Source organism: Ciona intestinalis, chromosome 1 (genome assembly GCF_000224145.3).
Source record: "Ciona intestinalis chromosome 1, KH, whole genome shotgun sequence".
Taxonomy (NCBI): domain Eukaryota; kingdom Metazoa; phylum Chordata; class Ascidiacea; order Phlebobranchia; family Cionidae; genus Ciona; species Ciona intestinalis.
Window position 1 is genome coordinate 4,217,576 of NC_020166.2, and position 22,324 is coordinate 4,239,899.

General features: G+C 33.5%; 2 protein-coding genes and 1 non-coding gene across 6 annotated transcripts in view; 1 reads left to right on the plus strand and 2 right to left on the minus strand.

The window, feature by feature from the left end:
* The window catches only part of LOC100179712 (trimethylguanosine synthase), an 8,128-nt gene extending 3,675 nt beyond the window's left edge, over positions 1–4,453 (minus strand). The window contains exons 1-11 of one of the 2 annotated variants that reach the window (XM_026837421.1): positions 4,312–4,453; positions 4,018–4,189; positions 3,306–3,342; positions 3,154–3,241; positions 2,676–2,755; positions 2,553–2,613; positions 2,394–2,493; positions 1,307–1,989; positions 922–1,016; positions 447–567; positions 26–157 (exon numbers count right to left, since the gene is read on the minus strand). In XM_026837421.1, coding sequence (XP_026693222.1) covers positions 26–157; positions 447–567; positions 922–1,016; positions 1,307–1,989; positions 2,394–2,493; positions 2,553–2,613; positions 2,676–2,755; positions 3,154–3,241; positions 3,306–3,342; positions 4,018–4,139 — 1,519 coding nt within the window. In that variant the 5' untranslated portion in view covers positions 4,140–4,189; positions 4,312–4,453. The remainder of the gene's footprint in view (positions 1–25; positions 158–446; positions 568–921; positions 1,017–1,306; positions 1,990–2,393; positions 2,494–2,552; positions 2,614–2,675; positions 2,756–3,153; positions 3,242–3,305; positions 3,343–4,017; positions 4,190–4,311) is intronic. The other variant, XM_009863930.3, reaches the window with a different exon arrangement.
* A 1,468-nt stretch (positions 4,454–5,921) lies between these two features.
* LOC100182041 lies at positions 5,922–7,633 on the plus strand. The gene is made up of 3 exons (XR_182018.4): positions 5,922–6,072; positions 6,773–6,885; positions 7,159–7,633. It is a non-coding gene; the product is annotated as an uncharacterized LOC100182041 (transcript).
* Positions 7,634–10,030: 2,397 nt separating this feature from the next.
* The window catches only part of LOC100180461 (dynein heavy chain 10, axonemal), a 43,907-nt gene continuing 31,613 nt past the window's right edge, over positions 10,031–22,324 (minus strand). For 2 of the 3 annotated variants that reach the window (XM_026840583.1, XM_026840579.1), the window contains exons 69-95: positions 21,186–21,301; positions 20,818–20,983; positions 20,497–20,649; positions 19,690–19,803; positions 18,997–19,142; positions 18,662–18,855; positions 18,296–18,429; positions 17,965–18,130; positions 17,490–17,624; positions 17,025–17,168; positions 16,693–16,819; positions 16,361–16,572; positions 16,150–16,279; positions 15,725–15,943; positions 15,375–15,566; positions 14,851–15,045; positions 14,424–14,588; positions 14,139–14,247; positions 13,817–13,912; positions 13,612–13,748; positions 12,923–13,043; positions 12,704–12,814; positions 12,274–12,423; positions 11,858–12,062; positions 11,505–11,648; positions 10,690–10,800; positions 10,031–10,406 (exon numbers count right to left, since the gene is read on the minus strand). In XM_026840583.1, the coding sequence (XP_026696384.1) occupies positions 10,225–10,406; positions 10,690–10,800; positions 11,505–11,648; positions 11,858–12,062; positions 12,274–12,423; positions 12,704–12,814; positions 12,923–13,043; positions 13,612–13,748; positions 13,817–13,912; positions 14,139–14,247; positions 14,424–14,588; positions 14,851–15,045; positions 15,375–15,566; positions 15,725–15,943; positions 16,150–16,279; positions 16,361–16,572; positions 16,693–16,819; positions 17,025–17,168; positions 17,490–17,624; positions 17,965–18,130; positions 18,296–18,429; positions 18,662–18,855; positions 18,997–19,142; positions 19,690–19,803; positions 20,497–20,649; positions 20,818–20,983; positions 21,186–21,301 (4,074 nt within the window). In that variant the 3' untranslated portion in view covers positions 10,031–10,224. The remainder of the gene's footprint in view (positions 10,407–10,689; positions 10,801–11,504; positions 11,649–11,857; positions 12,063–12,273; positions 12,424–12,703; positions 12,815–12,922; positions 13,044–13,611; positions 13,749–13,816; positions 13,913–14,138; positions 14,248–14,423; positions 14,589–14,850; positions 15,046–15,374; positions 15,567–15,724; positions 15,944–16,149; positions 16,280–16,360; positions 16,573–16,692; positions 16,820–17,024; positions 17,169–17,489; positions 17,625–17,964; positions 18,131–18,295; positions 18,430–18,661; positions 18,856–18,996; positions 19,143–19,689; positions 19,804–20,496; positions 20,650–20,817; positions 20,984–21,185; positions 21,302–22,324) is intronic. The other variant, XM_026840580.1, reaches the window with a different exon arrangement.

Here is a 22,324-nt window from a genome sequence, read left to right on the forward strand (position 1 = left end):
TATACCTTTAAATAAATTGTCTCACCTTCAACATCTGCACTGCACGTGTTTAAACTGTCACTTATGCTGCTGTCAATTAAACTAGAAGTGTCAACCAAATTTTCATTGTCAGGAGCAGCTACAACCTCCACACAAGCTTCTTCAACTTTCGGTTCTAGTTTTGACAGGTTTACAATATGAGGTTAGTCAAAAGTTTGCATTTTCTCTTTTAATTATAAAAATTAAAGACAAAGCACATTTATCCAAATTGCAAGAGTAAATATATGAAATTGTGAGTATCTTAATTAACACATACACTTCTAGTGCAGTATGCAGCAGTTTTTCTAAAAGGAGGATAACGACAAAACAACAAATTATGAACTTTTAATAATAATTTTTTTTACTTTTTTAAATGTATTGTGACCATCATGTTTTATCAACATTACAATACGTATGATTTTATTTACCACAATCTTCTGTATCCATGTGTTGAGTTGCATTGTTTAAAAATTCTTTCACATTTCCAAGGAGTTCACTTGTTTTCCCGGTGTTTAAAACGTTATGATCATCAAACTTAATACGAACTTTCTGTGAAATTAAAAATATTGTTTAGTTTAAAATATACATGTATATAATAACTTTGCAAAGCGGTTGGGAAAATAAATGGTAATTATTTATCTTTTGTGGTTGGAAAGAACAGTTGTTATAACACCAATGTTTTATGTTTGTGCCGACCACTTTTAAGTAAAAAATTAAACAAACAATTACAAACAGAGTTACTTACAGAGTAACTCGTAAGCTGGCACAAGGTGTAAGAAACGGAACATCTGTGCTATAACAACTGTTTTCCAGCCACACAAAACTGTTTTCCAGCCACACAAGAATAAATCAAGTTACATTCATTTATTGTAGGACCGTCAGCCCATTCGATCATGAGTTTACCTTTGAAGAGTCCGAAGATTGTTTCATGAATCGCTTAACTCTATTCTGCATTTTTCTTTGCATGTATCTTAATTTCGCAGGAGACAATTTTGGTTCTGCCAAAAATAAGGGAAAAAAGGTGTGTAAACCATCTTTATTAGAAAGGTGATTTAGGTTTAAATTTTGTGAAATTAAAATTCGGCAAAAACTCACACGCAACCTTTATAAGATAAGAGATTTATGTCATTAAGCTTGTCCGGTGCTATCGCTCAGTAGATTATGCGCCGGCATCGAAAACCAAAGTGTCTCCGGTTCGATGCTTGGCGGCGGTACCAACACTACTAACATTTTTTAAACTACACACACACAAAAAGGACACATGAACCATTGTAAAACGTATACATACCTTTGCATTTAAAACTGAAGTTCATGGCAGAATATGCAGTTTCTATATTAATATCTTCTAAAGATTGAATATCTGGACATTCTTCTTGTTCTGAAGAATCACATGAATCTGTGATTCCTTTTTTCTTGAATAAAACATTTGTTTTATCTGCATCCAACTCATGCGGTCGCTTGAGGGAGATTGGATTGTTTGGGAAATCTGGTTCTTCATCTTCATCACCTGCGGTTGTTCTTGAAGTAAACTGGGTTGATTGCTGAACATCAAGTGTTGAAGGTGGGCTCGATTTTACTTTGTCATCATCATTAGTTTTGGCATTATTCGCTTTGCCAGAGTTTTCTCCATCCATGCAAGGCTCACAATGGTTTTCCAAAGTGGTTGCAGTGTTTAGTTGTATGTTTGAGTTAAAATCACCAGAACAAGTAACATTTATTAGCTGACCATTTGTGTTTGATTCTCGTACAGAGTCAATATGATGATCAGCATCTGCTTTAACATCTTCAGAATGTGGATAAGTCAAGCACCATTCCATGTACCAATCGCGATAATATTGGTATTGATAATCATAATGAGATTGCCAATCCAGATGTTTTGCATCTGTATGTTGTGAATTTTCATCTCCAATGTTTAACTTTGCAACCGAGTTTTCCAATGAACATGTGGAAGATGGATCGATTTGCTCATTTCTGTATCATAATAATAATAATAATAATAACTTTTATTTTTCTCTTCGATTACGGTAGCGAAGATTTAGAAATATTTTTGAAAAGACAGGATATAGCGACAAAACAACAGTTGTTAAAACACACTTACAGTTAAAAACATATTTGCATTTGGTTGGAAGGAAATAAGCCATATCATAATGGTAGTGGCTAAATTAAAAGGATTTAAAAGACTTACATGAGTTGCAGTGTGCTGCTTTTTTATTTTGATCGTGTTTCAACTAAAATTATATTTAAAAGATGGCAAATTATCCAAAAAAGGTCCAAAAATTTTGTAAGGTTTAGAAACTGCTGGTCTAAATCTAAAAGATTGGCATGTCATACTTGGTTGCTTCATATTATTCTTACAAAGGATATTTTATACTTACAAGTTGCTTATGTTGTTTCCCTCCCATGATTGCCAAAGTATGTCCGGCCCCATCTCTTTCCAATATGCTTGCCAACCTTTTTCCAAATCCGATAACTCATCTATAAAAAAATAAAAAAAATAAAATTGTTAAAAGATACAAAGAAACACGAATACACACTCTCAAGATTATCCTCGTGAATTTCAACGTCGTAAGATTTGTCAAACTTGCTTTTACTGGTCTGAAGTAGAACAAAAAAAAAATGTTATTCATTTTTAGAGATATACAATACTGATGTCCAACCTCAGGTAGTTGTTTAGTTTGTTTCCAAGCTACTGGTAATCCCATCTCTAACATTAGTTGTTCATCTGATGCATATTCACCTGAAGAAAAACAGAATGAAATGAATATATTTACTAACTTGACTTTGGTATACAGCATAATGCATAAGTTAATATAATGCATGAATTTCTTCTGTCACCCCTTGGTTGGATTAAATATTAAATAGATGTTACAAATGTTTTGTTTCAAACCAAAATATTATTCTGACAACTGGTTTGTCTGGACCACTACTACGATAAAAAAAATGGCAGACCCCCCTGCCCTGATATTAAATTCCAACTTTTTCTTTCATAAAAAATAATAAATATTAATTTAACCAAAAATCTCCCACTTAAAACCATCTACAATACGATTGTTTCAATACCTGCGTACATGGCACACCCCTGTCAGAATATTCCTAGATCCGCCTATAATAACAACTATTTAACAAACTACTAACCTTCAAAGTCTGTCCATGGTTTGCATGCAAGCATCACATTATTATCCTTACATGGTTCTTTCTCTGAGTCATAAGAAGTTGACCACTCCTGTTAAAACCAAAGCAATTGAAAAAAACAAAAGCGAAAAAAATGCAATAAAAAAACGACATACCGTGTCATCATAAGTGTTTTCATATTGATGTTTATCCCTGAAAACGTCGAAATATTAGAATTGATTGGTTTGTATTCATTTCCCATAAAATAATCAGTAATTACATCTATGAAATAAGATTTTCACATGCTAATAATGTATATACAGTTCATAATTCACACATTGGTGATATTATATCCGTCATAGTAGTGAATAAAAATGTCTTTAATTGCCTAAAATAATTTTAAATGTTTGCTTTTCAACATTTGTGATCAAGTAAAGGATTGTCACAAATACAATTTTATGGATTGTACACATTGATTTCTTTATTTCTGATTGGTTGATGTGTTTCAATTTTCCCGTATCGTGTGTAGTATAGTATACTATAACCCGTGTATTACATTATAAAATAATACCATATGAATATATGATACACCAATATTATTTACTGGGTTTTTACTGATAGGAACAGCTGCTTATATGCAGCTAAGCTGATCAAAGCGTGTTTGTTTTACAATGCGTCTGGGTTGGTATTTTTTGCACATTATTCATGGTGCTCCTGAGTCTTCAGTCTTGGGTACCTTGGATTTTTCAAGAGTATGTTATGCATACTAGGACACTAGGTTAGTTAGTTTGCCCAATAATTCCTCTGCTACACATTTTACTCTGCATATCCATGTTATGTGTGTATATGACTAATATAAAAATTGTTTACAAAGCAAATTACAAATACCTTATATAGACTCTTGTGAATAAACAGGTGATGTTTTGAAGATTTCTCTCCTTCAAACTCTGCTCAGTTTCGGCTAGTTTCGTCCAGAAGTAACTCATGTTTTGAGAAATTGATTGGACCATACCCCACCTTGTTTTAAGAGGGGTTAAGCAAGGGCGTAGTGCGTAGTCACCTGGAAAAATGGCACTTTTTCACGGGCAGGATTATTTAGGTTATAAAAAAATAAAGTTGGTATGTATCTCCCCAAAAACTTTTGTTCTTTAGTTGAAAATAAAATAATAAATTCTAACAAACCTTTTAATAAAGAGACTATAAAACAAATCTCTTCGCCTTTATGCAGTCGACAAATTAACAAAGTCAGCGTGGTTAGTTAATGGGAGTTTCCCTGTTTTAATAAACATACATTTCTTGTAGTGGTAAACAAGTAAGCAAAGCACCAACCAAAAATGTTTAAAGCAACGACCAAACATATGAAACTAATCGTAAACTGTAGCAAGTTTGCACATTTAAAAAAATGTTTATTTATAGTTTTTGTGGCTACAAAATCTACAACAGGTGTCTTTAAAGAAAAATGCAAGACAGAACAAATCCCCAGTTTGAACACTTGTATTCGCAGTTTACCAATGTTAACATTTTTTAGGTTTCCTATATAAATATACATTAACGTTACCTAAATATAAAAGAGATTGAAAGCATTTTGTCATCTTTTTTAAGCACAAGAAAACACGTTTAAACCTGATTTTCAAAGCCTACGGCCTATATTATTGAAGGCCTATGATAAATATATTGCATAATAAATTTATTTCGTGTCATTTACGTGTATTCTTAACAATAAATTTATTTATTTGTTAAAATTAACAATGATTTTAAACTGTCCCGTCTTATCCCGTGTGTTTTCGAATTTGTTTAATTTCACTTGACGAATCGCTAAATAACTCCTCGTGTGTTTTATTGCATTTTTTTGAATTGATGTCAATAAATAAAGGTATGATGGTCCTCATTCGTAGCATCAAGTAGCAGTGATTAAGTGTTCCATCTTCATCCTCTCTACTATATATCGATGGCGTATCACAGTTGGTTGGTACCCATGTCTCCAATCCAGTTGTCTTGGGGTGCTACCATTGTGAGCGTATGTGTTTTTGGGCAAGATTCTTACCGGCAATTGCTCAAGCTTGGTGGTCACTAATGGGTTCCTAAATTGTCAGTCACAAATAAAAACAAAAAATCCAACTACAAAAAAAACAATTCTCTACAAAGTTATATTCGTGGTTAATCGTAAGCTAGCACGAAGTGTATGAAACCAGAAATATATATATAACAAGAGATTTGACAATGTCGATTGCCAATATCTGATGAAACAAGATACCCGTGATATAACGACTGTCGTTTCCAGTTATGAGGAAATATGGCAAGTTACTTCATTTATATAATGGCTTTGTGAAGCTTGTGTTTTTTTATACTAACAAACAATGCAAATTTAAGGTATGCATTTTAGTTTGTAGGGTTTTCTTAATGAAAACCACTATGTTGGTTACTTCCTATTCTATTTTAAACGAGCTTGGTCGACCATGGCGGTAAAAGAGCTAATTAAAATCTTGCTTTTTTATAATACGTGCTCATTCATCAGAACCTTGCTCTCTGTGTAAACACAACAGAAAAAGGGAAATCTTATTGATTGCGAAACTTAAATCCATATATATCGGTATACGTGCTCTGTCCACGGTCAGTAATGCTGGGTGCAAGGGTCAAGTAGATCGCTGTACTGGTACAGGCGATAATTCGTCGTTGTAAAGGCGATAAATGTAAAATTTAAAGTACAACTCTAGCATTACTTTTGCTTTATTACTATTTACTGTATTATCATGTAGCTTAGTAGCTCTTCTATATGATAAACTACTAAGTTTTAATTAATACATTATGTATAGGGTATAAAATAAGTATTTCTCCATCTTGTTGTTTTAGTAATTTTGTATTTGAATATGGATAATGTTGGAAAGAACTCTTTTTTTGACAGAGTAAAGACAAGCTTTCAAAAACGTCCTTCCTTTTTTATTGGTAAGTTTGTAAATATAAAAAAAACCTTCTAAGATATAATTTACATAGACCAGTAGGCCTAGCCAAGAAATAAACGTTGAATATTAGTATGCTGTATGCCGTTCGCCCATGACATCTAGGAAAACTGAGAAACCGAAATAATAGCGTATGACATAGAAGGAGATTACTTCATTAGCACCAATCTTTAATATTGGTGTGATGACTATTGACTAAAATAAGAAAATAGTATGCTTTAAAAGTATACATGGAGCTATACAGAGAAGACGGAAAAATTTTTCCGCTAGGAGGCGATGACAAATTCAGTTCTCTATTTTATGGGGAGCAGTTAGTTTCACGGTTTATACACATAAGATATTAACCCCTAACACTAACCCCTAACCCCTAACAGACTCGACGACAATAAATATAACGAAAGAGCGTATATAACCGACCTAATGTGGGAAATATGTTCTTACTAGTGTTTTATGTATTTTGAAAGCTATTTTTATTATTTAATTAATTTGTTTTACACTTATTAACACTTTGTAGTGCTGTTTTGTTCGTTTTTCCATATTTTTTAATTTAAATAATTACCGCCTCTAGCGGAAAAAATTTTCCGTCTTCTTTGTATAGTCCCATGTTAAAAGTATTATAGGCAATTCTACCCCTTCAATATAACATTTATCTTTATTACCATTCATCCCATTTTACTTCATTACAGCAAGCACTGCTTTAACTGGGATTGTTGGTGCTGGTCTGTATGGTTTGCGGAACAGAAAACTTCGATTGTCGCTCTACCTCATCAATATGCGATTGGCTGCACAAGGAACTTTTGTATGTGACATATTTTGTTTACGTTTCAAATATTAAGTGAGGAAATTATTTAAAAACATTTTAATTTATAAACACAAGCTATGACTCACTTAAATGACAGATAAATATTATGTGTATATATTATATAATAATAGCTTATAACACAAACATGTATATATCTGCAATACGTAGTCATCACATAACTGAATTCAATACTTTAGTTGTGCAAGTGATGTCATTATTAGTTTGTGACGTCATTATCTTATTTATTTTTAATTTTATTTTTTTGTACAGGTTGCCATCATGACTGTTGGTGCAACAGTTGCGTTAGTGAACCGTGTCATGCAACCATCTGACAGTTCAACTGATGTTCAGACAAAAAGATAACTTGTTGTTGTCCCTCTATTTAAAACCAATCAAATATTCTAATTCATGTCTTGTTTTTTGATAATTTTTATGCGAAAGATTAATCTTACGTTAAACATTTATTGTGCAATTTGCTGCCATTATTATGTTTAGCATAAAATTATGTCAATTGTAACTTGTAAGATACAATACTTGTACCTTTTTCAGTGTTGGTATGACATGATTTAAATATGAAATAGAACTAGGATAAATACTAACATCATAATACTTTTCTTACTGTCTTTTTTGTGCTCACAACTAACAAGTCATGCCCCAGCCAGATGGCTGGTGAGTCTGTATTTGTTAAAACACTGTGCCATAGAAAAACGATTGTGGGAGAAATAAAACAAATACATGGTTTTAATACTGTTCAGCAATTTATATTTACATAGATAATATATTTGCAACACCTAGCCTCGCATGTGCGGTTAAAACCGTGCATACAATATTTTAAGGTTAATAAGTTAAATCCAGTTGATATGCCTGTTGTATGGTCTGATATCTACGTTGGTATTTCTCGATAAACTTCATTTGAAATATAATACGTGGAAGATGCTCCGCCAATCAAAAGAAATGAGTGTAGGAAACTGTTAGTATCTGAAATTGTAGAAAACATAGTTTCTTTGGTCCTTGTTACGGTACCAGTTACCATAAGAACGATTGAAGATATATTCGCGTTGTTTCGTACAAATTGGGAATCCAGTGTGGTGCAAGTCCGAGACGTTCTACTTAAGACATCGTGCTTAAAATGTGGATTTTGAGTAAAAAAGTTTCCAATCTCGTTACGTCCTTTGAACCGGTTGCCCATATACTCAACACATGACGATTCAGCATAAGCTGACCGAACTAGCTCGTTCCACGCCATGTTTTGGATAGCAGTGTAGTATGACACAAGAAAAGCTTGACCAACGTCAGGACTTGGAAATGTCTGCATGCTTTGATTATATTTTTTTCGTAAAGCTGTGTTCAGTTTTAAAATTCCAGATATTCAGTCAGAAATTAAAACCTGCATTGACAGCCCTATTTTAAGTTTTTTATAAATGTAAAGTAAGTTGGGGTAAGATGGTCCATGGTTTTATCGCTTTTATTGTGCTATTTTGAAGTAAATACAGAATCATATACCCGTACCCACACGACTCTAAAAATGCGTTGTTTATTGTTAAAAACTTGTATTTATGAGATATTGTATGCAAACGTGATCCATCTTACCACACAGTTACATCAGCGTGGCTTGCAATGTCACTACGGTCACGTCAGACAACTGCCCTTACTTTCTCCTTACTGTATACAGGGATTTCCATTCTTGTGACGTCATTCACTAACGGCACGTCCACAACGCAGTGTAAACGTGACGCGGGGCATGCTGATCTACAGAAGTTTGTAAACAAATGTGGGTCACTGGAATTTATATTTTTTATCTACAAGATAACTGAGTTACTTTAACCGAACTATTCCTTACTATCTGGATGGTACGTATAGCCGACGTTGGTATAGCCTATCTACTGAAACCAAATATCAAAGAAAAATGATAATTCAGTGTAACATACTAAAATGCTGCAAGGCTGCAAAATACGTTTGCATCATGTTTGAACAGAACATAACAAAGTGTATACGGATAATGACGTGTCATATCCTGTCAGAATTGAGTGCGCACAAAGCAGTCATCTCTATCAATAGATAGAGTTTGCCCATGTCAGAAATCTGTCACATTACCTGAGTTTGTTTTGTCTACTTTATACCGGGAAATTGGCTTGTTGCTTTTTTGCGTGGGCCGTACTAGTATTTGCGCAATACTAAGTATACGGCAATTTAATGTTCACAGCAAATCGGTGTAAACACGAAACATAGTGGGGTGGGGAAAGATGGGACACCGTTTTATTCAACTTGTTCGCCTCATTTGGTTACATTTTGTTGCGAAGCACCTAATGCAGTTTGTTTTGTCTACTTTATACCGGGAAATTGGCTTGTTGCTTTTTTGCGTGGGCCGTACTAGTATTTGCGCAATACTAAGTATACGGCAATTTAATGTTCACAGCAAATCGGTGTAAACACGAAACATAGTGGGGTGGGGGAAGATGGGACACCGTTTTATTCAACTTGTTCGCCTCATTTGGTTACATTTTGTTGCGAAGCACCTAATGCAGCTCTTTTACGCAACCTCAGCAGCAACATGCTTCTTGTAGTTATTTCTCGGAACCCGTAACGGATATGTTCGCAAAAAACGAATGCTGCCGATTCGAATCATAGGGTTTGCAATAGACTTGCGTTTGTGACGAACATAAAATAACCGTGATTAACATGACATATCTGCGAGTTAGATAAACTCTCAGTGACGGATATAAACTTAGAAGGCTGGGGTAATACGAGACTATTAAAGCGCACATTGTCCGATATTTGAAAACTCAAAAAACATGACGCTGTTTGAAAATATGATGGTGATACCACGAATTATTACTACCATAACCTTATCCACTGACAACGCTTTAAAGAGAATATTAAAACATCCGTAAGTTTTTAAGCCATTCCTTCACCAGGTGTAAGCAAATCGACAACGGATGATAGAAACACTGGATTGAAGCAAGTTGGTCACACACAACTATAAAGCGACACCGGGTTTCTGTTGCACTTATAGTGAAATAGAGGACATGCTAGTTTTGCTGTTTTTAACCTAAAAACTATAATAGATCGAATCTGTCACACTCCAAAAAAAATGAAAACGTAGTACAGATACACTGGCCTGACAAAGAACCAAAACCAAAAGTTACAAATACAATAGTTTTATTTTCAACAAAATTAAATCCTATAAACTCAAAAAACACAGTGTAAAAATATACATAAGAGCATTTTTAGATTACACTTGCAAACTTGTACACATCATACGTTCAGTATGAGATTTAAATCTTAAAAACGAATAGAAAACAAAATGAAACTTTAAAAACAATGTTTTCAAGATCTTTAATCTGAATTAAGAGTAAGACACACTCCTTGTAAAACCCAATGTGAAATATGCTCAGTTGTATGAAGGTCAGCAATAAACACCAACCCAACACCCATCGCATTTCTTCGCATTGATGTCGTGTACACGGGAGTTGAAAGCGTGTTTTGAAGTTTGAGGCGATGTGCTTCGATTGGAATAACTGTGTTTACAAATTAAATGTTATAAAGATTAAAAGATTTTTTAATAAAATAAAATTACATGTACAGTTATGTTTCAAAAAATATCATATTAACAGTTTTATGCTAACTATTAATAAAAAAATGAATGAGAAATAATAATTCTCATGTGGTGGAGAACTATAATTTATATCATAAGTATCATATTTTATACACCTCATGCCCATTTACCAGTTATCACTTATATAACTATAACTTTATAGATAATGTGTTGTTTAATGTAAAAGATATGTTAAGATTTCTTGCCTTTCAACACTGGTAGTTCTTGAACAAGCTGTTTTGGTTTTGGTTTGATCAAACCACAATTTTCAATATCCCATGCTGCACCTTCCAAGTACAAACCACTCACAAAGCAACCTAATAATTAACACATATTCAGTTAAAAGAATGTTTTATTTGTATTTGGTAAAAGTATGGAACCAATTAAATTTTAAAATGGAAAAATTGGAAGTGGTTAAATGAATGTAATTCGCATTTTGGAGTAACCTGATGAGGTAAAACAAGGCTGGTTTATCAACAAATTAGACACTTTTTTATTAAGTATTTGGTTGAAACAATTACTGGTAAGTGTTTTGCCCTTGGACATAAGTCCCACAACAGTAACAACAACGGTTCTTGAACCGTTTATCATCTAAATAAGTGATGAGTGATGTAACCCAGGGGTTTCTAAAACATAGGTTACGTTCACTTCAGCATGTTTGATAAAAAAAATTGTTTATGACGCTACAAAATAGCCAGTATATATCTCATAGGATGGCCAACATAGTCACAATAACAACAACCAATGTACAAGGCTGAATTCTGTTTCAAAAAAATTGCATTTTTTTGTACGACCTGTGTTCACCTTTTCTTGCCTATATCTGCCAAACAGCTGCGTGACTGCCAATGTGTTGTTGTACTATTTTAACATTCTTTCCTAAGTATGATTATTCTTTAGAAAAGATTTATTCTTTATGAGACTCGTTTGCACCCTTCCTACTAATGGAAGTTAACTACAAGGGTTACTCGTTTTTTATAATAAGAACAACATGTAGGTTTCGTTATTCATCGCTTTAACTTACCCTGATGAGCTGTTTCAGTAACTTCCTCTGCAGATTGCCACTGAGTGACTTGTGTGTAAAGTGTTGATCTATCCAATGGCCAGCCATTCTTCCTACATGTGGCTTGTACCAAAGCAGTAAGGTACGACTCAGGGATATGAAGACCTGTTTGGTGCAATGTAATAAAAATTGCATAAGTGCTGTAATTTATTTTGATGGTGTAAATTTTGCATATGAAAAAGAAAAAAATGCTTTAAAAATTCAAGCAATGTAAACCAACAATACAGCTGTATTCAATTCAATAAAACTTTAGTGAAAGCAAAAAGGGTAACAGTCTGAAAAAAAACTAAAAAAAAATTCATGTTCCATGCTACCTGAAAGCCACATAACTGCAGGTTCTGCTTCATTTACCCAAACAGTATATTGTTCAAATCTCTTCTTGAAATGTTCCATCCAATTACCCAATGACTTGAGTGTATCTGGTGCGAGTTTCCGCCATATACTTGGGATCTGACCATTGAACAAAGCTTTGGCTAAATCATCAAGCTCATTGCTCATTCCTACTTCTCCAGCCAATGCCTAAAATACAAGATTTTGGGTCTTGTTACAACCATGAAATGGTTTGAATTATTATTACCCTGCATACCAATTAGTTTGTAATTATACCAATATTGGTTCACTTAGGTATTACTTAATGTAACAAACCACTGTTTAAAATGCTTTTGCAGTTTTCACTTCAATAATACAAAGAAATAAATAAATAAACACCAGCAACAAAACTTGAGCTCACCCTCTGCAGTTCTACAAGAGACTTAGCCATTCGTTCAATAAGTTTGTTCCATCTTTCCAATTCTTGCAGAAGCACAACTGATGTTGGAGATATATTTACACCCAAGTTACGATGGATCTTATCCAACTCAAACGGAGCAGGAATCTTGTTCTAAAAATTAAAGTCAATCGTTTGAGTTGCATCGTGTAGATGAAATATTATGTGACGGGAAACTGAGAGTTATAACACAAGTTTCAATTAGTGCATCTGTTCTGGTAGCTTTATACTCGCTTTCCAATTCCTAAATAGGCAAATACCTTAAGGCAACATCGGATTAAGGCAATTATGTATTGCCCAACCAAACACCTTTATACAAGTTGACAGTCGCTGCATAAACAATTCAAGTTAACAAATTTGAATAACATTTACATAAAAATAATATACCTATTACCTGTATATCTTTTGCAACATTATTAATGTAATCGTCCCTGCTTATTCCACCACCAGTATCTCCTGTCTGTGGCTGAAGATCAACCAGATTTTCCCACATATTACGAGCCGCCTGTCAAAAAAACTATTCTATAAGCATGCAGCAACAAAGACACATGAAGTTAAAAGCCTGGGATTTACCAGACCAACATTTAAAATAAAATTGCTACATTTATATTACCTGAGTGTAATATCCAATTTCTGCATTTGGATGAAGTCCAAACACCTCAGGTGTGTTTGTTAGTGGAAGACTTTCAATTAGTTCAACATAGCTGTCTTTGTTGCCTTCATCTTCTGGTATTCTGTGTGCAATGAAACAATCTCACAAATGTGAAGAAAATATTTACTGTTATTATATTGTCCGACAAAGTGGCAAAGTGGTTAGGACGATTGCCTGTAACCCAGAAATAATAGGTTCAAGGCTTGACGCTGCTACCATTGTAAGCGTATGTGTCTTTGAGCAAGACACTTAACAGCAATTTCTCCAACCCAGTGGTCACTAATGGGTTACTCAAATTAACAGCCATATATTAAAATATAAAAAAAAATCCAAAAAAATAAACGTTTTCCGGCCACGCGAGGATAAAGTAACTTAATTTCATTCATTCTCATTACATTTATTCATATTAGTATAATATGAAAATAGTAAACAACACACCAAAGAACGTATTTTATTATTACTAAGTTATATTTTATGAATATTGCTGACATTATTAGGGTTGTTTTGTATTTACTACTTGCATAAAATACAACGGTGTGTGTTTGGATGACCTACTACTAAAATTATTAGTCTAATAAGATGCATTTTGTTTATCAGTCCACTTTAATGTTTGTTTTTTTAATATTAGAATCATGGCAACACACTCTTACTTGTAATCAACCTCTTCATTGTGGAAGAAATGGAAAGGTTGGAAAGTATCGAATATGAAGTCACCGAAATATTCTTCCATGTAAGTTGTGAGAACTCTTCTATCGAAATTATCAATAGCACGACCTCCATACATCACCTGTGTAACGTCATTCGTTAATTACGTATATGATTTGAATCAATTGTAAAACATAAAACAAAAGTTACCTCTCCAATAAGATACTTCAGTGATCCCCACGGTATCTTGTCATCACCCAATTCGAAAGCTTTGATCAAATAAGTCTTCAATATGTCCATGCATACCTAAGGAAAAAAAGTTTTAAATTAAAAGGTTGAAAAGAATGGGAAGCTGTAAAAACTTGGCAAGTAAGAGCACAATTGTAGATAAAACAAAATTTGTTGTTGAAAAGTAGCAACGAAGGTATTATTGTTGTTTAACTAAAAATAAATTGTTTTTTATAAGTTATGCCAGTGATTAGAATGAATTGTTTGTTGTAAAAAATATAAACTGATAAAATAATGAACATACTGTGTGATCAGATTCGTTAAAATCGTAAGAAATATTCCAACCAATTTTTCCGTATTTCCTTCTTTCCTGGACCACAGCATGGAAGAAACTCAACACAAACACAAGCGATCTAAAATAAGTTTGAAACCATACGGTAAAATAAATCACGGTATTTATTAATAAACAGTATTTTTTAAAAATATTTTTATAGAAAAAAAAGCATTGCATAAAAATAACTGTTTCTAGAAAAATATGGTACACGTCACGTTTAAGTATACACATAAACTTAAATAACCACCGTATTACCTGTATGCAGGATGTGGGCATTCACCCAACATTGTAGCTGTTATTTTATGGTAAGTATTACGGAGGTTGAGTTTCAATCCATTAGGAGGTTCTGTCACCACCTTTAGTGAACGTTGCAAGATTCCAATCGGAAATTCAGGAATGGATTCAGTTGTCAACCAGAGTCTGTGGAAACAAATACAGATCACGTTTAATCATGCAAAGTATAAATTGTCAAATCTAGGTTCCATGTCTTTTATGAAAATTCACAATCTAAACACTAACTGCTAACCAACATCCTCCAGACGATAATGCTTAGCTATTGATGTCAAACTAAAAACCTTCTCATTTAAAACTTTGAACTATCCTGATATTGCAGATATTATATAATTACTCTAATAATTACTCAAAAAATGTTTACTAGTCCATCTGTTACAGCTAAATAAACCTGAAATCGGGATGAGGTTTTTGAATCCTTTCAAGAGATTTCTCCAATTCTTTGAGCCACTTCACAAGTAAATGGCAATTCTGCAGCATCAGCCACTGGCCGCGAGCAATGGCGGTTTCCAGAAGTTGAAGAGCCACCTTCTCCTGGCCTTGACCCATGGCTAAAAACTTTAAACGATTTCCACCAAATCCACTCCTGGAGAAAAATTAAAAATTTTAAAGATAAAAAAATTGCAAAAACCTAAATTCCTTTTATATATAAATACGATAATGAATCTGCCGCACTGCTTTAACCATTAATTTTACATCTATGTTTTTATTTATTGTTTTAACCTGTATCAAAATGCATTTTTCAATACTATTTTATTTATGTCACTTTTGGTAACATTATTGAAGAAACGCATAAGCTTACATTATTTTGAGTATTATGATAAGATTCTTACACAATGTTTTTCACATTGGATTAATTATTTTACTTTATTTTTAAGTTAAAAGAAATGTCTAATGCAAAATGTTGACACCAACCTCTCAGCAAGTTTCATGAGATCGGATGCGGGATCCGAACCTGGACTGAGGATGAAGACGATGGGGGAAACAGGAGAACTCTGCTCATAAATCGACTCAAAACTAATAATCGGGGGTTGAACGTAAAGTTCTCCAACTTTAACGATGACGTAGTTAGTGATGGCGCGCACCACACGATCAATACGGAAACATCTGGATAAAGATATCAAGAGTAAACTATTAAGAAACAATTAATCTTTATTTAAATATAATACAGATAAGTTTAGATCTTCCTAAAATTGAAGTTCCTTTTTTATGCGAAATTGTAATTAAACTACAACATATTATTGACATCGATTAATTATATTCACCTGAGCAGACAAAGTTTATGGAAATCATTCACTCCTTCCTTGTATTTGCCAGGAATGGGCATGACCTCAGGTGTATCATGATCATACCAATTCTTCCACGAGCTCTCCTGTTTCTGTACATCATCTGGGAGAGTTTGAAAGACATCCGGAAGGATGCGAGCGAGTTCGATGATGTCCTGCCATCCTTGCTCCGGTATCCAGTCATGTGGTTTCTTACGACTGCCATGTTCAACAAAAATTGTTTTCTATTGAATATATTGCTCTTTCCCACAGTCATACTTTCCAAATTTTAACATGTTAAAATTTAAAAAGTTGTTTTTGAAAGAGTTTGAACTAGGCAACTTTAAAGTACAGTCGTTCATAAATTAAAATATTATAATCCTATTTGAAAAAATACTGCTTTTAGAAAAATAATAAAACATCACCTGCTTTTTTCCAAAGCAATGTTTCCTTTATAGAAGAAATCAAGTTCCTCCTGAGCAATGTTTCCCTGATCCTGTTCCAACTTGATTGTCATCTGGAAGGAGAATAGAAGCTTGTGCTTCTCAAACAAACCTGGTCAAAATGCAATGTTGTTACACAACGAAGAAATAAGGTTAACAATTTGTAGAATCATTGTTGACAACGTATACCGACCTGTGCATGCATAGTTGTAAATATTGTGCGTGAGAGTATCAATGATGTTCTTCAACCTCTTATGTAGAATCGAATCTGGCAAACTTTTTCGGAGTGAAAAGTCAAAGACACCGAGAAAAGATGCGAGAGAGAATTGATACATGTTGTTGATCACCGCCATCTCAGATAAAACAAAGAAGAGTATTGCTCCTCGTCGTGCAGCAGGACGATATCTGAATATATTTCAACTTTTATATGGAAGTTGATCGTATAGTTGTACAATTCAAGCATCAGAGTTCATTCCACAAACCAAGCAACCAAACCATAACTCAAACAGAGTAAAATATTCTCACCCATCTCTAAGTTTATCGATATCAGCTGATGTTTTTGCAGCCATGGCAAGCTTTTCAGATACTTCAGTTGCTTTAGATTTTGTTTCATCAAGTGTTTCAATTAACTCAGTGTTGTCTAACATGTTTCCTGTAAGATACGGTGTAAGTTAAGATGTACAACAATCAATATTTCACTCTTAATCAAAATGAATTTGTTACATAAACGTAGAGTTGTTTTGGAAAAAAATAAATAGAAATTAAAACAGATACACTAAACTAAAAACAGCAACTTTTTGTTTAGCAGCAGAAAATACATAATTAAACTTGTGCAAAAAACACGAGGTAGAAACAACCTTTGGATGTTGCGAGTTCTCTAAGTAGGGAATCTTCCAAATCTTTCAACAACTTTTTATTTTCTGAGGTTTCCTGAATCAACCGTTCACGTTGTTCTTCTAACTCTTTTCTTTCGAACTTCACAATAACAGAGAGAAGTTGATCTGCAAAGTGGAAAATTAAACAAACTAATCAATTACTACTATCTTTGTTAAACAGTGAATATTGTCCATAATAACTGAAATTATATGCAGGAAATTTTACTTTTACACAAAAAAACTTTTATATTGATTTTTTACAAGAACACAATTATAAATAAAACAAAACTGTTAAAAAAGTAGAATTGATGATGTTACAGTTTTTAAGACTATGTTATTTCCAATTGTAAGACACATGACTACATAGCAATGCTTCTAGTTGGAATTAATTCTTTCAGATAGGCAGTGTTAAATGAAGTTAATATAATTAAGAAAAACAAAGTTCACCTTCCAGTCCTTTCAACGTGACTGTGTAGTTGATAATCATAGCTTTCCCAAACACAGCAGGTGAATATCTTGGGTTGGATAGTTTACTTGTGAGGTAGAGTTTAAAGTTTGAATCGTAATCTACCTCCTTGTCACCTTGAATAAATATAAAAAATGAAAGTAGGTATATTATCTCATGTCACCATGTAACTTGGAAGGAAGTATTGTGAGTTGACTGGAACAACCTGTGGGTGACCACAGAGTTGGAGCAACGGTTGTTAAGTGTATGGCTTAAGTGCACACACATATTTAACTTTAACAAGCTTTATTACAAAAAGAAAAAAACACAATTGTTAAAGCAGTTAACTAAATTACCAGAGTAGGCAAAATATGCAAAATATAAGAACCAAAAGACACAATTTTGACTGTACAAAAATTGTTTTAACAGTAATTTAACAAAGTAGTTTGTAAACACTAAATAGATTATATAACCAACCAAGCACGACAAATTCTCTTCCTTGTCCTCCCTTCACATCCTTTTCAAGCACATTGTCAATAACAGGATCAATATATTCATCAACATCTTTAAACAGGAAAGGAAATCCATATTTAATCGCAAGTTCAAGTTGTTTCAAGAAATCTGGACTGTTGAATGATGATTCCTATAACACAAATATTAAAAATTGCAAAAAATCATTTTTTATATTGTTATTGGTCAATAGAATGTTTATAGCTGTTTAATTATCACACCTACATTTTGCACAAATTTTCGCATTTGAAAATAAGAACAATTTATAAACAAAATTTTGTCAGTTAAGATTTGAAACCTTGAGATTATTCTTCTCTTCTTTCTTCCGGATCCAACTAAGAGCTTGCTCCTGGGGATCAATACAGAGGGGGAAACGGGATGCTCTCGTGGTGAGGATGCCGTTCTGTATTGAAAGTTCATCTGGAGGAAGACCTGAAGACAAGAAACAAAACATTAATAATACTAAAATTATTTACATAACCAAGGTAAAACAAAACAATCATAAACATCTAATAACAACAGCATAATAACAGTTAAAGTGACATTAGCTGTTATTTTTAATTACCTTATACATCTATAAAATTATAAAGCTATATTGGTATTAGTTGAATAACATACAAACAAACATGCTATACATGCAAGCAGAATAAACTAAGATCCCTACCTTCAGATCCCCATTTACTGATTTCCACTTCATCTGTGAGCAAACTTTCAAGTTTAAATGGATCAGACAACGGAATTTTCCGTTGCGTTACATCTTTAACCCAATCTTCATACACCATGCTGTTTCTAAACTCCCAACTAAATGCCCCTTCATAGCTAAGGAAAGCTGATGAGATCAAACAATCTCCTAAAAGCCTGTAAAAATGGCAGTTTAGTGATTGCGAGAAATGAGTAAGCACTTAGCTTCTTAGTTAATTATTGAAATACACAAGACTACCATAAAAAAATAATTATATGCATGTCATTATTTGGAATGTTAAAAAGCAATAATCTTACCTAATGCGTCGTTTTTTTAATTCTTCCAGCTCAATATTCCATCTTACATTCTCTGAACCCAACCCACTGATAAGTTTATCAGCCGCTCTCAATCTTCGCTCCATAATCTCAGCTTCCTCCTGAAGTTGTCTTTGTTCTGCTATTGCCTGATTAAACAAACATTTGTTAAAAAAATCTTTTTATCAACCTAATAACATTACACTCACGATAGTACAATAAAAGTAACCAAGAATAATGTTTAATTTGAAAGAAATTTATAAAATAAAGTTTAATTAAAAACCCATTGTGATAAATAGTTTTAATGTTTAATAAACATTTTAAATAACTCCTTTCATTCTAAACGTCAAATGTAATTATATGCCAATGATACGGCAACTAAAGTAAAACATTTAATTTTAAAACTTAAGAACTATAATATAATTTACGGTTTATTATAATTTGATTTTAGTGAAGTAATTTGAGTCTTGAGATGTAAGAATTAAGATATTCTGAAATGATTATCACAAAGTACAACATCAACTGAAACAACTGCTTTAACAAAAAATAAATGGGCACAATCATGACCATTAAAGAAAAATTAAAACTGCTAGCATAAAATTATAAAACTAATTTTATTTTTTTCATAAATGCATTGTTAACCAAAATATTGGATTGCATCATAAAAAGTTTCTAGTCAAAACACACACAACACACCTGTTCATATTTTAAGCCCAAAGCATTGAGTTCTTCTGATAAAGCAGCAAGTTCTTTGTTGATCTTGTCAAGCTCACGTTTCGATTGATGATAATTCCTTTCTAATCTTGCCACCTGTTTGAAAAATACAATTTACCATTTTAATAAACTTTATTTAACCCTGGCTACTTATCAACCAAAGTACAGTCTACCCCGCTTAATCGGCCCATGTTTAATCGGACCACCCGCTTAATCGGACCGCTTTTAGCTGGTCCCGAATCTAAATACATTTTTACGTACAATCTTCCCCAGTTAAACGGACCAATACCCCGCTTAAACGGACCATTTTCCCACCAAAAAATATTCTTTATCGACGATCGGAAGCAGACGCGTGCACTATTTAGAGAGAAAAGGTGAGTATTTCTTTATCAACGATCGTGAGCAGACGCGTGCACTATTTAGAGAGAAAAAGCGAGTGTTTCTTTATCAATGATCGGGAGCAGACACGTGCACTATTTAGAGAGAAAGGGCGATGCAGGGGCCGGATTATACCGAACTTTGTTCACCCCGCATAATCGGACCACCCGCTTAATTGGACCAGTTTGGCATGGTCCCGATGTGCTTAATCGGACCAGTTTGGCATGGTCCCGATGTGGTTCGATTAAGCGGGGACCAGTTTGGCATGGTCCCACCCGGACCAGTTTGGCATGGTCCCACCCGCTTAATCGGACCAGTTTGGCATGGTCCCGATGTGGTTCGATTAAGCGGGGTTGACTGTACAAGAAAATATTAAACTCTTAAAATTGAATATTTGTTTAGACAATTCACCTTTTCACGTTTTGGTTTAATTTCGCGAGCTACTTCACAATAACCCATCACCGCTTCCACAAACTTCATCATCCCGTGACCGGCAGTGGAGATGCTCTTCATCTCGGGAAGACTCACTCCGAGATTTTTAAGAAAGCCTTTCACTGTTCGTGTCTGATGGAAATGCATACCAAATAAGAAAAAAAAAAAAAAAATTCGACTATGATTAAAAAGTGCAGCAGTTTATGGAAGCAATCTGTTACAAAGTTGGTTCGGATCTCTTTAGGTTATAAAAAGCGAAAACTGATGAAAATTTTGTTAATGGAGGATGAGATGTTAAACCTGGTTAGACCCGATGGCATCAACATCCATCTCCATCAAACTTTTCAAGAAGTTTCCTTCTGACATCATCGCTTTCGCCGTTTTCCATGAAATTTCTCGATAACCTTTCATCACGAGGATACATTCACAAATAGTCTGTACAGCTTTCGGTGGTTTCGCAAATGACCTGTGAAGTTGTCAATATTGAAATATACTAACCATAAACCACCTACTGTTGATTATCTTCTTTTTGTTTCACTAAATAATTAAAACAGCATGAATGTAACATAAAGGAAACAATATTCATTTGACTACACAACCAGGGAACACAATAATGCTTTAAAGAAAAATTCTTCTAATCTTCTAAATTTATATCATATATTTTTTACCTAATTTCAGTGACATCAGATTTATCAAGATCTTGCAAGGCAAGACGAGCAGCTTCAAGGGCAGGCATAGCTTCAGCGAGTGATTCCTCTGCATCTTTCTTCTCAACTGCTATCACCTAATAGATCAAAATAAATATTGTGAAAATGAATGGACAGTCACTATAAGTTTATTTCTGTTTTGAAAGCAGATTTATTACCAAAGCAGTATTTTAAAGTTTATATATGCATAAGAATTTAAATATATCATTAGTCATTAAAATTGACAAATCAAACCAATCTAAAATTTTTTAAAGCAAAATAATGTTTTATTAACTAAATTGGGTCATTCGAGTTTCCCTAACATGAATTCACTTAAACGATAAATCAACTTTATACAACCTTGTTCTGCTCTTCAATCTCTGTAGCTTTTGCCGACGCAAGTTCCTTCTTTTCAGTTGCTGTTTGTGTTTTGATTGTGATGTCACTGAGAAGAACTTCACAAGCTTCTGTTTTCTCAGTCACTGCCACCNTGATGGTTAATATTTGTTAATTGCCTGGTAAAATGTGGTTTACTGGTGCCTTGGTTTACATTTAATGTGTAAGACCATTTTATTGTATTTTCAATAACAGATGAATGGCTAAACAAGGTAAAAATATCAAAAAGAATAATAATTATTCGTTTTAATGTATTTGATTTGAAACAATATATTATTGTTCCCCTTACTTTCTGCACAGCAAGTTTTTTGTTGAGTTCGTTTAGTTGTTCTGTTGCTTCAGATAATTTCTGCAGGCCACCATCCAATCTTTCACACATCTTCAATATTTCTTGATCTTTCTTATCCAGCAATCCATTGTAACTTTAACCAAGTAGTTAATATGTCATCAAATATAAGCAATCTTGTACAAATACACACTTCAAAAAAAGTTAACCAATATAGTTTCACTACATTGTACAATATTAATATTACTTCAACCAAAACTGTGAAATACAAACAATTGTATTATTTACCTGTTGATGAAATCAAGATAGTTTTTGGGCGTGACATAATTGTTTCTTCTCAGTTTTTGAGCAAACAGCTTGCTGTAGTTGCCAACAGATTGATGAGCAAACACGATGTGACCAACAACCTGATTTTAAAACAAGATCACCATATGAAGAA